The sequence below is a fragment of the Hylaeus anthracinus genome, unplaced genomic scaffold, assembly GCF_026225885.1.
Source record: "Hylaeus anthracinus isolate JK02 unplaced genomic scaffold, UHH_iyHylAnth1.0_haploid 4, whole genome shotgun sequence".
NCBI classification, from domain to species: Eukaryota; Metazoa; Arthropoda; class Insecta; order Hymenoptera; family Colletidae; genus Hylaeus; species Hylaeus anthracinus.
The window spans coordinates 7,079,812-7,097,335 of record NW_026535289.1 but is presented as its reverse complement, the minus strand read 5'-3'; the positions used below and the strand labels follow the sequence as shown (position 1 = coordinate 7,097,335).

Sequence of the window (17,524 nt, the reverse complement as noted above, 5' to 3'; positions counted from 1 at the left end):
TTAAATCAATATGGCAGAACGAGTGCGAACCATTTGGGGTGAATATACCTCCCGCGGGTGCGCTATAACGTACCTCGTATTCGGAATACGGGAGCGCGCCGTGCACGAGGACGGAAAGAGCGCTGAAAAAAAAAACGTGGAGGAGGTACGCAACGTCGACGTCAAACGCGAGACACTCCCAAGGGTTCCCTTTCCGAATAAAAAATCACCGGATCGCGACTAAAGGTCAATAGAAGAGCAGTGGATCGATAGCGCGCGCTTCCCGAGAATTGATCAATATTCGATCGAACGATACCGAACCACTTCGAAGATTCGCGATATGGACGCCGGTATCGATACTTTACGTGCGAGCATTTTTTACGCACAGAAACGATGTATCGTAAAAGACGGCCAATAAAAGGTCGCGTCGCGAGATGTAAATACTGTGACGTGTTCCTGGTTTAAGCGTCGACAGGGTTAAAAAGAAATTGTAATGTTTGGGAATTTCTTTTGATGATACGCCGCAATATCTGATATGGATGTTTTATAGATGCGTTGGAAGTACATGCTTTGTATAGTATTTCTGCCAATTTTCATATAGCAATGTTAATTTCCAGTAGCTCCAATAAGAGCGTCTCTTCCAATAGGGGCGAAGAATGATTTTCTTTTCATCGTTTAAAATATAAACATGACCAACAGAAGACATATTGTCTTTTTGACTAATCCAGTCATCGTTGATGGAATTAATTCCCCTTTTCGACAACCTTTCAAGCAGAAAAGAAGAAAAAATCGTGATCATTGCATGCGGTTTACCCGTACAGCAAGGATGGGCGTCATAGTTCGCACCCCCATTAACGCGTGAAAAAGAGAATCACGGAGGGTGGTCGATCGCTAGCAAACAAATAAAGTATCGCGTATTCAGCAACGTTTCCGCGCAATCTGCAGAATCATTCGATTGATCGGTTCGTGGACGTATAAACGAACTGCCGTCAACGGGATGCGTCGAACCCTTTCGCGGATACCCTCGTAGCGACCCTCGTGGAATGTATCATCATTACGCGGTCCGGTGGCTTCCGGGCCAGTTCGCTCTGTTAATTGCGGAGAGAAAACGCGTCGTGTAATCATGTTTGCAATCCTGTCTTCCATCTCTAGCCACGGCCCACGTGTCTCTGTTTCCGTCTCTCTCGACTCGCGTGCCGACATCGCAGAAATATTACACGTAGAGGGATGGCAGGAGGAGGCGCTTGATTCGCAACCTGCGCCTAAATCGCACCGCCGCGATCTGCCGGAATAAAAATACGCCGCGCCAAATTTGTAGCACACCGGTGATTTATTTCTTTCGGCGTGCCATCGCGGACCACCGACGAGTCGACGTATTTTTCGAGAATACCGACCTCGTCGCGTGCATTTTCCAACGGATATCGAACCACGGATACCATCGAATACCTAAATCAACGGCCATCGCGCGCGGGGGGAAACAGATCGACGGTTGGATTCCCACACAGGAATTCAGAACCCAATCTGGGCAGGCCGTTTGCGAATTCTTTATTCCAAAAGAAATTTTAGTATTAAGGGAATACTGGGCATCTCGAAAACTGTCATTCATGATATTAAGGGAAACGAAAAGTATTTTGAATCGTGTGTTTATACAAAAAATGAAAACAAGTTACATGGTATGTTCAATATTTTATTAACACATTCGCAGCTGCCGAACCACGTACGTCCCACTAACTCTATCTCATATTGTTTTTTTTTTTTTTGTTTTAGTATATCTAGTCTACGCGAGAATGAATGTCAGAGGTGTAGACAAGCTTTTGAAAAATGCTATAATCGTCAGAAAAAAAAAAACGATTAAGGGCGTAACCGACAGCGAAGGAGTCTTTCACCCCTTTCTCGAGTACTGAGACACCCCGAGCCGAAGGTTCTCCTTTCATACCAGCAGCCCTTTTGAAGCCGCCAAAGAGCTATTCAGACGACCGTTGAATTCCTTCTCCCTAAGCCTAATATTCGAAAATGACTGCCAGCTGCGAATATAGGAATCTAACGTACCCGAGAGTCTACGCGGTGAATGATGGATTCTCTAACGACGACTTGATCTCTTCTTGGCACGAAGACGCGAGCGTATCCGGCGAATGGGAGGGATTTGGAATCGGTTGCGCGATTTCCGCGGGGTGCATAGCTAGATTGATTCGAGCACAATATTTCGATAGTGGTCGTCTACGTCGGGACGTCTGCGAGTGATTGACACCCGACGGAGCCACTCGAAACAGTCAAAACATTCCGGGCGGGGGCGCGTCTGGCCTGGCCTTGACGCATCGTAGCGACGCCAATCATTGTCCCCCGACGTGATCCGTCATTAGACCGGAACGATCGTCCTCCGTAAACGCGGACAGGGTTGTTGCCTTTACAATGGCGTCGAAAGTTATACCCGTCACGTTCGATTGGTCCTTTCGATGGCCTTTGATCTCGCTCTCCTTTTTATTTTATTTTTGTATGACAACAGAGAAAAATCGAACTGGTCGGGACGATCGATTACCGTTCCATGGAATGATCGAAATTTGAGTAGAGCGATCAGAATATGTGTTAGAGGCTTTGGAAGTTGTACGGGACGAGATACTAGCGCCACCCTCGCCGACGCTTGCGGCTAATGAGAGAAGCTCGATTCGTTTCGATCTACAGACAAATTTCAGATAACAAGAAAAAAGTATAACCAGCTTTCCATGCAATATCCGTTCGACGAAATTTACAGCCCCAATCGTAAAGTGAAATTATATTTCACGTTGAACAAGCGAAAGCTTATCCGAATAAGCGCAGCGAATAAATCGCCACACACGGTGTTTCTATTCGTCGTATATTATTCGTATAAAATTTTGTCCATCTCTTCTAACGATGAGCCGGGAATCCCTGAGGGGTGTCGAACGATAAAGTCGATAACGAAGGTGAGCCTTCACTGGGAGAGATTGGTCCAAATTTATAGCAGTACTCTCGACACTTAAATTATTGTAAGTCTGTCGGGATCGTGTAATGCATCACGGGAGAATTTACGGGCGCGTAGATCAACGGAATAATTCATCCGTCCCCCGACCTCCGCGAGTCCCTTTAATATCCCCAAGTTCTTGGCGCGGTTAGCGTGATCATAGATCGTTGATTATCGACAGATAGCACGAACGATGCATTGTTCTTTCCTGTTTCAGTCGCCGACTCAACAGGAGGTGCTCTCGGCCCTGAAGAGACGTCTGGAGCAGACGAGCGTCCCGCTCTTCCCACGGCATCGCCTCCGCATGCTCTCGAAACTTGCCGAAGGGGCCTTCGGAACGGTAACGACATCGTTATTATGTCCAAGCACATATCTATTTTAAATTAGACATGCCGGTGCGATGGCCGCGACCGACGATTCGTCACGTCCACTTCGACAACGGATTGCGCTAGTTTTACGTTGTTACCCCCCTGGATCGGTGAAACTGCTGATTACTTCGTCGCTGCGCGTATAGGGCAAACCACGGGAAATGCTCGCCTCCGTTATTTTCGGTTCGACTCAGGAGGGCTCGTAGATCGATTACGGTGTGTTACGTTTAACAAAAAATTTGCAATGTCGCTTTTATATTCTGTATTTTATTATTTGCAAGAAAACATTCGGTTTTGCTCATGGAAGTTAATTTTTCTGATCGAAGGACGTTCATTTGACACGTTAAATTTCGAGACCGCTGCTCCTTAGACGCGCTTCCCCTACAACATTGAACTATCGGTGTCCGCGCAAGTCGCGTAACGTTATCATGATACATTTCCTGCTCCTCGAGTGTCGCTTTATCACGCTGACGCGGAGCATCGTTGCTCCGAATACTATCGAGGCCTCGGAGGGTTAAATTACAAACAGCAGCGATATTGGAACTAACTGCGGGATACGCCGCGCATTGAACGGCGGAGGGGTGGTGTCGCGGCGTCGATTTCGCGTCGACCGGCGTATGGAAGCCCAGCAGCCCTCCTTGGCAGCGGTGAACGACGACAGAGAAATCAATACGTTTGTTGGCCGTACGTGGACAATTCGCCGCTGGCAGTGCGCAACAATACGTCGATTAACGAAGTGTCTGCCCTGTTATTCTTCCCGTCACAATAGTGCCTCGTCTGGCTCGTCGAGGATAATCAGTTTAGAATGCGTTAGAGCGGCTAATAATTCCCTTTTGTTTCCTGTTCGGGCGCCGGCACGTCGTTAATGATCGGCAGAGAGACGCTCCGCGTTTCGGCCGCGTCAGCCGAAGCTGCGTCCGCAACTGCGCGCGATCGCGACTTCTAAAACGGACGCGTCAATCTCCATTGCGCGCGGGACGCGGAATTAATCGTTCACCCGCGGTCCGTGTCAGGGAGTTTGTCCCGATTGAAATATGATGTAGTCCGCGCGAAAGTAGGGGGATGCTCGTGTCATCCTTTTTGCTAATTTCGAATTTGCGGGGAAAAAGTATAGGACCAGGTCAGAGTGATCGCTTCGCGTGATAAATGTCAGGGATCTTTTTGAAATTGAAATATGATGTCGGCCATGTTCAATCAGGGGGAGTTCGAGTCATCGATTTGACAATTTCGATTTCACTTTAGAAATATAAAATATTTAATCGCGTTTGAGTAAAAGTGGTCGGCCTGTGCAATTGACTTTAGAGATTTTTTTTAAATTGAAATATAACGTAGTATATGTAAAAATAGGGGGAGTTTGAGTCATCATTTTGCTGGTTCAACACCGTTGTGGCGATGTTAAATGTGTCCTTCTCCTTAGCAAGCGTTTCCACACGGGAACGCACGTTGTTTAATGGCGAATCGTTCGTCCAATTTCCGCGGGAAAACGCTCGATCCCGGACGAAAATTGCGCGATAAATTCATCAGCGACGAGTAATCGCATCCAGGGATCATCCATTCTCGTTAGACGAATTTATTACTTTTAACAAGCCTGTTGGATCCTCCTTTTGTTCCGTAATAAACGCCACCGAATTTTTCTTCGTTCACCCGAACGATTTCCATCTAACGTAAACAAATTATCCCCGTTAAAGGTGTACGTGGCAGAGGCTGAGGGGATTCCGGAGTACGGCACGACGACCACCGTCGGCAAACGCCTCGTCGCTGTCAAATTTTTACTACCGGAAGCCAGCGAGAAGGAAAAGTGAGTACACCTCGCGTGCTGCTATCGCTTGCACGCAATTTGCATCCTGTTCCGTTGTTAGAACGACTCGATCCGTTTTCTTCGTCACGTTGTTCCTCTATGCCGTGGCGATAAACATTTTACAGCGACGGAGAGTGTTCGATTTCATGATTCTTTCGCATGAATCGTTCCAGGAACCTATCGTTGGAAAATACCATCGGAGTTGGAGGATGTCGATGGCGAAGGAGGCGTTGTTGGCATGATTTTATGTTGATAGTGTTTGAAGTTTACTATTGCCTCAGAGAAACTTTATTAATTTTTTTATTTACTCAACGTCTTTATAGCAAAATTTATCGCAGTATAAAATGAACATGTTCGACTTATGCAAAAGAAAATGTGATTGGTTTGCTGCTCCAAAATTAAGATTAGTTGTATCAGTTGATTCGATACGTACTGATTTCAGGCAAACAATCTTGAGAGAGAAATAAACAATATTATTGAAAGTAACTCAAAGCAAATGAGATAAATTCCAGAACTGTTTCCGCCTAAATAAGAGTCCACGTTACCCCAATTTCCCCCACATATATTTTCGATAGATATTTGTCGACTCTCTCGTAACCAGCGACCACATTATCCGAATTCTTTTTCTCGCAGCGAATCCGCTGTTTCGCCAAATTTCGCCAAATTTTCATTCCGGCGGAGTTTTGGAGCAGGAACGAGAGGAACGCGGAATAACCGGTGCACGGGAATCGGGGTTTTATATCGACGCGAGAAAACTACCGGATTGTTAAGGGGAATGGACTATTGCACGGTCCAACTGAGTCCGTTTCGCGAAATAACCGTAAGATTTTCGTACGAAGTTTCTGGCATTTCCGTTTGCATGCTGGTGGAGGGCAAACGACTCTGGGCCGATTCGATTAGTCCGCGCCGCGACGTACTTCCGTGTAAAGGAAACTCCCGCTTCCCAGGAGCGTATACGCGTTTCCACGCAGCATCGTTACTTGGGGCTTACTTACGATCGAGTTGGTAATGGCACTCTCGCGTGATAGCTTAATGCGGCCGTTAACAAAACTACCTGGGCCCCGTATCGATTCATCGTATACTGCAAATTCTGGTGCGTTCCGTCGTCGCGGCATCTTCGAGCGTGGGCGAGAGCAACGGCTTTCACGGGGCTGAATCGTATGCAAAATAATTCGTTTACTCGTTGCACACACGGCGTCCTGAAGGTGACTCCCATTAACGCGTCGCGTGCCAATTTAGTTCGCGCGAGACCGTCATTTTCCAAATGCACATATTACAATTGTTATTATGTCAATTTGTAGCTTTGTTTATGATGAAAGTTCCAGTAATCAAAGTTGAAATATTCTAATCGTTGATGTTCGTTGATATTCGAACACTTGAGTATGCAGGACTTCGCAAGGTCTGTAATGCGAACTAATTCAACGATACTCCAAGTGTTAGAATTATAATTGAGACTCTTCTCAGTCTTTTCGCTTTACTGAAAGGAATTTTAAGTCCTGTCTACTTTCAACAGAACTTCTACAATTTTAAATATTTCTTTAAGAGTCCCCCTTTTTTGTGTAACGAAAACTTTAGTCTACGTTGATTCTTCTTTATTTTTCATTTACTCTGAATTTAATATCATCAATATACATATTTTGTATCCGTATCTTTGCATCCAAGTTGCATTCCCAATCACAGATACTGTGAAAACGACTGTTTTCGATGAATCTAATCCCCTCATTTGCATAATATCTCATTACCGTGACTCGACACACCGATAGATACCCGATAAATCCATTCCTAATGAAGAGAGTAAAACCGTCGCCCAGATACAGATGACACGGGCAGTCAACATCCCGTTCAAACTGCCTTATCGTATCAGCTGGCGCTGTCGAGCGGCCCCGGTAGCCCCCTTATCGTGCCATCAATTTCATTACCGCAATCTTCGTTACGGGCGGATACGAGCGTCGCAATTAATTTTTCCAATGAATATTCACGGCCGCGAAACGAGGCAACCGAGGACTCCGCCAACGAATCAAACGAAAGCAACGCGATTTAGGTTAGTTAAACGTTTGTTGCGCCGATGGCTCGCAATATTGACGGACAAAATGGTCCCCCCTTTCGTTGGAGATAAACCGGGAATTCTCGTGATTTCAATTAAAACCTGATAATTTTCGAATTACGTTTCCGCGAAAGTTAATTAACAAAATGGAAAAGTTTTCCCCTGCCCCGTTTCGCTGATAATACGTGACCATGGAATCGTTCCGTTACAAAAATTCGAACATTGTTCAACGATGCGTGAGAGAGGTGGTGGCAGAGTTGAGCAAACCCTCCGAGGAAAAGAGCGCTGTTTTTAATAACAAAAAAACAAGGCACAAACAGAATGGAATATAAAAGGCCGCGGGTCGACGGGAGCGCAAACGCGCCGGATTAAATCATATCGTGCCGGAATGAAAGAATGCGGCGCCCGTGCGTGTTTTCGCCAGGAACATGCGGGAGAACATTAGCTGGGGCTCGTTACTTGTCATTACTTCGAACAAGAGCTGGCACAAAGAGTCGATGCACACAGGCTTGGGAATATCGGGTCAACAACGCGTAAGGCTGTGGCTGCACCGTGAGCAAAGCATGTCAAACACGCGGCTCCAACCACTAGATTTTGCGGCAAGTTTAAACTTTCTACCGCGAGCATTTTTGTTTGCTCGGTGCAGCAGTCTTTCGATGACGCAAGATAGCAAACAGCAAAAATAGGAAAGAAATTTGTGGCACGCGATTTAAAATAAAAATGAAAGTTTGGCTGCACAGGATACAATCTTATTATTTATTCAACAACAGATAAAACATCACGTTTCTTTTTATTTAAAATTAATTTCCAATATTATATATTTGTAAGAAAACAAACAGCAGCTAAACTCTCATTTAGTGTTAAGTCACTCAGCTATCAAATGAGAAACTTTAAATTAAATATTAAAATGTACGACTTTGAATAATTCCAACTTATTAAGGATTATACAATGCATAAAAGGCTGAGCAAGGGACGATTTTTAACCCACCCAAACCACAAAGAGTTAAGTAGTTCAGCCCTGTTTAACTAATCCAAGGCAAATTGCAATTTCATGGCAAATCTTGATCGTTGGATGGGGTCCTAAACATTGGATGGAAGATGAGAAACCGTGTCTTTGTCTTTGCTGGATGGACGAGGTGGAAATGGAGCAGGCCCTGGTCACGGATAGGGGCGCGATAAGTCATCCTCGCGGCGGGAGACTTGTTGCGTGAGCAGACGCCGAGGAACCGTGGAAACGCCATCGGATCCGATCGTTACGGTTTTTATTTATGGCGGTGCGTGAGGCCAGCCTTTCGGGAACACTGATATTTACACAAATCACGAGAAAGCTTGGCGGGTAGGGGTACATTAACAGAAACCGATCGCTCTACGTGATAAATCGCGCTCGTCTTTCGGAAACGCTGCGGGGGAAGTTTCGAAATCCAGCCACGAGCCTTCGAATGGTTCGCGAGAACCATTGGTGAATTAGGCACCTATACTGGAGGTGTAGAATACTTTATCTACCTGAGAGTATATTCGTAGGATTTTTAATTCCACTTTCAGACTACCTGTGTCGGTGGTTTTTTCCTTGATTTGAGAAAACAGATAAGGTTTTTGATGCATGTAGCCAAAGGATTATGGACAAAATATTCAGGCATAATAAAACTTATAAAGCTTAGTATGAAAAATTGGAATGCAAAGCTGATTAAATGAATTTTTATTATTTCAACCAAAGGGAAACGAATCTTAAATGTTATAAAATAGTGTAAATTACTTGAGTCTATAAAGAAATAATGAGCAACGTTAGTTTTTGTTATGATTTATTTCAATAATAATAAATTGTAAATTGTAAATTCGTTGTAATTAGGCCAGTAGTTGAAGTGTCAAAATACACGAATGTCTGTAAAAATTAAAGGACATAGACAGTAGAGGTCCTCATTCCCCTGAATCGTTTGATCCATAAAGAATCTCCTTCTTCTCTATATTTTATAGCTTAAATGAGGAAAGCAACTCAGTGTTGCGAGTAAACACTCTTCCCAAGGTACCGCCTTAGAGGGTATTTATAAATCCTACATAAGATCTCAAAGGTGTGATGGAAGTAAACAGCCAAGAAGATAAACAAAGTCAAATAGGACATTTATGCGAACCCCTTCCACTATTTTTGTTGTCAAGTTCACCCCTCGACTTATTCCCGGATGTTTTGTACCGCCATGCTTGTGTCTCATAATTTTTAGTAACGTTTGTAAGTTGCAACGTGAAGGTATGAATATTCCCATGTTATATTTAAATGCTTTATTTAAAGTCTTTATTATCTATCGTTCCGTTGATTTCTGTGATATAGACATAAGTATTCGTACCCTCTATGTCTACCGAAGAAATATTTCTAAATTAAATAGTAGGTTATATATTTCCAAATAAAGTTTTCATTATAATATGTACATAGTTGATTCATTGTACATATTTATATTGAAAATTTTATTTGGAAACATAAGTCCGACTATTTAATTTAGACATATTTCTTCGATAGACATAGAGGGTACGAATACTTATGGGTCTGACGGTATACTCTGCAATTAAAAACTGAACAAGAATATATTATATTATAGTTTGATTTACACGTTAGTAGCGGAATTTAGAATCATTGATTTGTACAATTTCTAAACTTCGCGTCACGTCGTAATTATTCCCGATTCTGACCTACCCTAGACAACCTTCCGTGAAAAGGACAAGAATGTTCCTCCTAATCTATTATCGACCATTCACAACCCATTGCGACCACGAACTGTAGCGCACCGCGAACCAGTGGTCAAGGACCGCTGTTTTAGAGGAACGTTCCTTCGATATCGGGGTTAACCGCGAAATCCACATTGGCCAGCGAACACTGCGCAACGGAATCTGTGCCCATTTTCGCCAACCGTGCAAGAAGTAACGTAGGTCGTGATACAAAACGTTTCGGGCGTGCATCGAAGGACCCGCGACCGCTCCAAATGGCTGTCCCCCGCATAAAATTCATAGAGGTTCGTACCGAATGTCCTGGTTTCTTCCTAAAGGCGAGGACACGGTCCCCGGGCAGCATGCCGCGTCGTTTATAGAGGAAACCCCACGGCGGTGAAACGTCCAGATATACCAGCGGAGACGATCGTTCTCGTAGCTATCAAGCTAGACATCAGAAAAAGGCCAGTTCGATTCCACGAATGGAATAGATTTGCATACAATGACCGGGGAGATAGGGTATCGAGAGTTCGGGGCGCTTCGTGGCGACGCGAAAGTGGAGGCCAGAGGGGGACTTAACAGAGAGGATAAGGTGAAGAGAGGGCCGAGAGGGAATCCGCCGAAGCAGATGACAAAGCTTCCTTTCGACGAAAATCGACGACGTCCATCGGATATCGTAGCAGTTTGGGCTTTTGTGAACGAGAAACTCCGTGTCGGGAGCAAAAGTGAAGTTTCGTCAGCGCGAATGAGTTATCTGATGTTTGCCGAAAGGGGATCGGAACCGGGCACAAAAAGATGATTCGCTTCGAAGACTTTTAAGCCCTGCCAGTTGGTAACTAATTCCGTCGACGTCGCGCCCAGGCGTTTTGTCCTCGACGATGGATGCGGAATGGACTTGGTCGCAAAAAGGGTCGTCGCCGTAGACACTCTTGCATATCCATTTCGACGCGATATCGGACGGCCAGGCTTCTTTTCGTGGTCAGTCATCGAACTTGTCGAACCATCCTATCAGTTGTTCTTTAAAAGCAACGCTCCGTCACCGTAGAATTCTATGTGGGCGTTAACTCCATCTTGCTCGTCGATTAAGTAAGGGCTGGGATCATTCTCCCCTCGCTGAACTCTACGATACTCTGATTCTTAATCTTTTTAAACTCATGGCGCAATCTAAGACAGCGATGAGGACTATTGAGTCCAATTTACCGAGCGCGTCTGTCCATTACTCGCTGTTTCTACTTGCGTTGATGTTGGCAGGCGTTGATGGTACTTATTACTTCTTGCGACTGGTTACAACTAGCTTTCATTGAAAATAAACAATTTAAGAGACGAATGACCCAAGCAGTCATGCCGTAAAAAATATGTGATTTCGAATTCTAACAGAGATAGTATTGGGCTGTCTGGAAAGTCCATGCCGATATTTAGTAGGCGGTACAGGTCTGAATATATCGGAATGGCTGAAAACAAATAACATCTGTACATTCCTTAACAGATGGAAATGTTGTGGAACATAATGGTACATATATATTCAATAAATATATATCAAAATTCAAATATGCCTTTGAATTTTTCTTAAAAATAGGCATAAACTTACCGGACAACACAATACGTGCAATATTCGATTATTGGTGGATTCCGAACTAGAAGTAGACGAACCTGGAAGAACGAAATTCTAGAAGAATTTTAAAGGACAAAGACGTTCTTATTCCTTTAAATATGTAAACGTGAATGCTTGTCGATAACCGTGACCGAATTTGTTAAGGTTGGACTTCCAACGGGACGTCAGGATCTTAGCTGCCTTGGAGGATCGCAATATCGCTAGAGTCCTGGGCGCCTGCTGCCGCGAGGAGCCATACTGTCTGGTAATGGAGTACTTAGAACACGGAGATCTCTGCCAGTTCCTCAAGACTCATATCACTGCCGAGGACGCCCACTCTATGCCCATTGGCGTCAAAACGCTCAGGTAATCACCAACCTTCAAAAACCCAATATTCTTTGATAAAGTCCCCGAGTACATAGGCATGTTTCTAACAGTTGATCGCTTATTATTATTAATTAACTTGACGAGTATACTATTAATCGAAGTAGGTCTTATCAGCATTTTTTAGTCCATCGAAGATGAAAACCTAGTGCGTCTCCAAACAAGGATAAATGGATTTCCACGTTACATTCACGATTAACGGTTCGGATTACTTGCGTTTACCCCTCAAATCACCTATTGTTTACGAAGGTAGATAATACTTTCCGGGAAACCTGTGGTTATCGGTTAGTTTATGCTCCTCGCGGATACCTCTAACGAAAGGCATTCGAATCCACCTATTCCACGTGTTTTACACCGTTTTCTCGAACCGCTCGTTATCAGCGCAAAACTGGAGGTGTCTCGTATCGAGTGGGGCATGAAAATTAATCAGTTGCGCGGAGAATTTCAATGCAATTCCCCTGTGAAGCATCAGCTTCGCCGCCGACGCCCGAGATTCAGTTTCATCCGCTGTGGCAAGGCGTCGCGAAGTTAACACCCAATAAGTTTCTCTCAGACCGGAGTTTGAAGCGTTTATTAATCGTGAGCGACATAGACTACGCGCAGACACCGGGGCCCTCCGCATTCCGTCGTTTCCACGACCCTGCCAACCCCTTTTCAACCCCCCCCCCCCCTTCGGCCAAAAAGCTGCAGCAGCCTCGTGGCGCAGTCAGGGACGAATCTACCGTGAAGATACTCGGGTGGTGGTCCGAACGTATTTTTACATTAAAAATTCTGAGTTAGATGTGACAGTGAAAAGGACTATTACATTCAAGAATTCTATTCTGCGCTTATATATAGAATACTCTCTAAAAAGTGAATAAAATTGATACAAAGTACAGTCAATCTCTTAAGTATGCGCACCCTCTATGTCTATTAAAGAAGTTTGACTAAATTATAAATATGTACATGAATAAACTACATATGTATATGTTATACTGAAAAATTTATTTGGAAACATAAAACCTACTATTTGATTTAGAAATATTTCTTCGATAGACATAGAGGGTATGAGTATTTATGGGACTAACTGTACATGTTAATAACATTAATACTTGGCCACTCTAATATGTAGAATCACTTCTCTATATTTCTCAACATACTTCCATTTATGATATCCTAAGTTTTCGAATGTCTACTTTACTGAACACGTCATGCTAACAAATAGCAAACTAAATATCCATTTTTATACCGCTAACCTTTTTCAGAACATTTAAAAAAGAACTGTCCTATCTCTCTAATTAGCTTTCAAACCCCAGAGTTGGTAAAATTTAACCTCCACCTGCGTTGCATTCGTAAATTCGTTCGCAAATTAAAATCCGTGGACGAATTTTCGAAAACCGACATCCCGAAGAGCAAAGCCTCGAGCTAATTTCCATACGAAACGAAAATTTCTATTCGTTTTACGTTGATAAAATTTTGCCGGCCCCTATCTATTAATCTAGATCCGCCACTGAGCGTAACTTCGTCTTCCCGCGACTCACGTCGTTTTCTCGTTTCAGTTTCAACTGTCTCATCTACATGGCAGCTCAGATCGCGTCAGGCATGCGGTACCTGGAGAATTTGAACTTCGTGCACCGAGATCTGGCTACTAGGTGAGTAAGGAACAAGTTCCCGCGAACCTTCCGTCGGATCTCTCTCTTTCCCATGAGAGTGAACGCGTCTTAGAGAACGCGGATCCAAACTGTCGTCGTTGCCTCCTGCGCGCGGATGTTTTGCCGTTTCCTGAGAGATACGTAAACGTTGTTTCGACTTCGAACGCGACGAACACATTAACGGGCGCCGGATGTACGTGTAAACGTCACTCTTTAATCACGAATCCAGGGTTTGACTCGTCTAACGCGGAATGGAGACTGAACGCTAATTAACGAGAATCATCTGCATCTAATTTTATGCTGTGCGAAGACGGGGAAACGGGGAAGCTTTTACTTATTCAACACTTGCATGAAGTTAAAAATAGTATAGTTCTTAGTATTGACTATTCTAATTTTTCTTTGTCCATGAATAGATTCCTAAGCTCTTTAGGTGTTGGTACTCCTAAATGGTACTCCTTGAAATGGCCATACAATTTTTTTACTATTTGACGTGTCCAGCATTTTCTTTGAAACCTAAACACACGTAAAATTGTTAAATGTACTATTGCTCTGTTGCTGATTCGTCCTAACAAAAATGTACTCGAGCGCCAAGAGTTAACAAAGCGATGGAGTCGTAACTATCTAGCAAAGAAAGTTGACTTTCTTCGGAAAGTTGCAAACTCCTCTTACAACGAGACGAAAGTCTGTTTCACCTCGACTGTCGTACGCTTAGGTTGAAATTAAATTATAGCTTTCCCAGGGTGCATTTCCATAATCCCCAAAACAAACGAAGCCGTAACCCCTCATGGGAAATCAACGATTCGTTAGTGATCCGTCGAGCGGAAAACAGCAAGGACGGTAGCTTATTTTCATGGAAAATAACAATTACAGACCTGGCTAAATTAATGCGATCACTGGTGCAAATGAAGAAATTTCATGTTCGCGGTTTAACATTTTGCTGATCACTGTGCACTTGGTAATTTTGAAGCTTGAAGGTTTTTCGTCTACATCCTAGTATCTTAGACCAATATTATGAGATATGGATCCCATAGAAAACTTGTGTACAATTAAAAATATTAAAAATACCTGTTCCAATGACATTACATGTGTTCATGGAATAATAAATTGGCTTTCCTTTCGTAATCGCATCAATTTGATCACGTCTGCGTACTATGAATTACCACGATTTTCTTCTCCGAAGAATCTGTATCTACTTCACTTCGAATCTTTTCCCAAGGTTTGGTCCAGAATTACACCAAATTCGATTGGAGGATTCGATAAACCTTTATGGAGTGTACACGCGTATCGCTTCGGAAGAGAATTTTCGTAGCTTAATGGAAGGCATTTCCAATTTCATGAAACGATCTAATATTGACAATGGTCTATTTTCTTTCGGTACACTTAACGTTTCGTTCAATTCGCCGTTATTGTTACAGTGAGAGATTACTCGACGAATTGCTGTACGGTGTTTCCATTTCTCGTCTATTACTCGAATGAAAAAGAGGTGCTCCAACGTATTCCAATAATCTTAAATGAAAATTCGCTGCCCTGTTTAATGGTTACTTGCAGAGAAAAACGATGGTAAACAATTTAGTATTAGTTTAACACCAGATCGTTCGTGACGATCCCTGACATCCCACATAAGGCGTGCAATATTCACGATCAAGAACCCTTGACTTTCGCAAACAAAAGCGGTGTATATAGCCGGTATGCAACGAAACCCATCCACGTTCCTGTTATTGAAATGCAATGGCCATCCCGTCGAATCGATGGGAAGTATAGATTCGCATATGCGTGTATGTGGTCCACATACATATTCACGCTTAACCGCGGTGCTCTTACTACACGCGGAACCTAGTTTCCGGTTGACCAGTGTCTCTCAAACGACCGCTCGTAAATCTTAATAGAATACCGGGATGCGCTTCCTGTGCGCTCGCCGTGGTATTATTACGACACTGCACGTGCCTCGAAATGCCTCTAGGACGATTTAAGTCGACGATTGGACCGCGATCAAACGTACGAGACCACCCCGACTTATTGTTACCTTTTACGACCGACAAACGTGATAAGATTAAACCCGTGACGAAGTCTGTATATGTCTGCGTCGAATGTAACCGTTAAACGTTTGCTACGTGACGACATTCTAATGACAGTTGTTGACCCAATCGCTCACCTGGAAGACAATTCTTCGACTTCAGGAATTATCTGGACTTTCTCTCGTTGCATTTTATGCGGACATGCTCGTGGAAATATTAGGTAGACCGAAAAGTAATGTCGTTTCTTTTACATTAAATTCAAACTTTCCAATAAATTCCTATCTTTAATTCATTATATAATCGCCCTCGTTATCAGCAGCCTTTTGTCACCTAGTGTGCAAATTTTCAATGCCAGAAAAATCAATGAGCTGATAAATGATAAACAAGTATTTAAGATGGCAAAAACGATATTACTTTCCAGTCCACCTAATAGAAGTAAACGCGGTAAATTTAGACTGAAAGAAACTTGCAAGAAACAAAATTCTTCTTTTCATTGCCAGCAGTATTAAAAGAAGTAAGTGCTACATGATGGCATTGATCATGTGGATAGTAATGTGCATTCTGCAGCATCGATGCATTTCAAAATATTACATCGAGAAAGAGTTCCATACTAATCACTTTCAACTAATTTATGAGAAAATTACAATCCACATGTGCTACTCAGAACGATATAGCAACGTTAGAAAAGAATTCAACCGTGGAACGGATATCATGTTTGCGAATTTTGGTCGTTTGAAGCGAAGCGCGGCGTCAGGTCAAATTCTGTGACGCATGAACGGGAGACGCGTTCGATTTTCGAGAATTTCGCAACGATCATTAGAGGCGACCACGAAAATATTCAACCAGCTTTTACGGGGCTCAACGATTCACGGGATCCGTTGTCGCTCGCCGAAACCAGAGATCCTCCCAAACGCAGCGAATCCATTTGCAAAGGAATCAAAATTTTACGGTGGATCTGGAATTTAATCAAAATGTAACGTCGACGTTTAATGATAGCCGTCGACGTGACGAACTGACAATTTCCACCGTGAAACATATGACTATGCGGGAATTTCGCTGCGGAGCGTAAATTCTTCGCGGCTATAGACGTCGAAAGAGGAACGCGAATGATGCGCGCGCTTCGCCCCGTTTTTGGGAACACAATTCGTTTTCTACGGCACTGTGCATAAGTGGGACAAGTGCATCAGTAGTTGACAGTGAGTCGCCGGTGGACAGTTGACGAAAAAGACGAAGAATTTTTCCGCTAGGAGAGAAAGACACTGGGAGCCGGTGTTTGGTCAGACATCATAGTCTGGCTTTGCGAGGCAAATCTACTCTGTCCTCGTTCTACTTACTCCAGCACCAGATTTTCCTTGACCTTTCTTATTCCATAACGTTTTCTTTCTGTATGAAATCCCCGCTATTAATGGTATTATTTCTAAAATGAACTAATTTTTTGGAAAAAAAATTTAACCGACTTCAAAAAAGGTACGGTAAAAAGTATGAAATAATTTCTACTTAATTTACATGAATACGCATTAGCTCTAGATATAATTGTTTAAAAGTATAGGAGAATACAATGAAAAGCATGAAATAATTTCTAGTTAATATATATGAATCTGCATTATCAACCGAGCATTCCACATTATCGACAGAGTGATCTGCATTATTAACCGAGCATTCCACATTATCGACAGAGTGATCTGCATTATCGACCGAGCAGCCTGCATTACCGACAGAGTAATCTGCATTATCGACCGAGCACTCTACATTACCGACAGATTAACCTGCATTATCGACTGAGCACTCTACATTACCGACAGATTAAGCTGCATTATCGACCGAGCACTCTACATTACCGACAGAGTAACCTGCATTATCGACTGAGCACTCTACATTACCGACAGAGTAACCTGCATTATCGACCGCGCACTCTACATTACTGACAGATTAAGCTGCCTTATCAACCGCGCACATTGTATTATCGACCGCGCACTCTACATTACTGACAGAGTAACCCGCATTATCGACCGAGCACTCTACATGACCGACAGAGTAACCTGTATT

The 17,524-nt window shown here is 43.4% G+C and overlaps 1 protein-coding gene across 1 annotated transcript in view; it reads left to right on the top strand.

The window, feature by feature from the left end:
* Positions 1-17,524, top strand: part of LOC128894617 (discoidin domain-containing receptor 2-like) — a 170,723-nt gene that overhangs the window by 141,180 nt on the left and 12,019 nt on the right. Inside the window, exons 12-15 of the mRNA XM_054156461.1 lie at positions 3,174-3,296; positions 5,013-5,122; positions 11,614-11,814; positions 13,371-13,463. Coding sequence (XP_054012436.1) covers positions 3,174-3,296; positions 5,013-5,122; positions 11,614-11,814; positions 13,371-13,463 — 527 coding nt within the window. The remainder of the gene's footprint in view (positions 1-3,173; positions 3,297-5,012; positions 5,123-11,613; positions 11,815-13,370; positions 13,464-17,524) is intronic.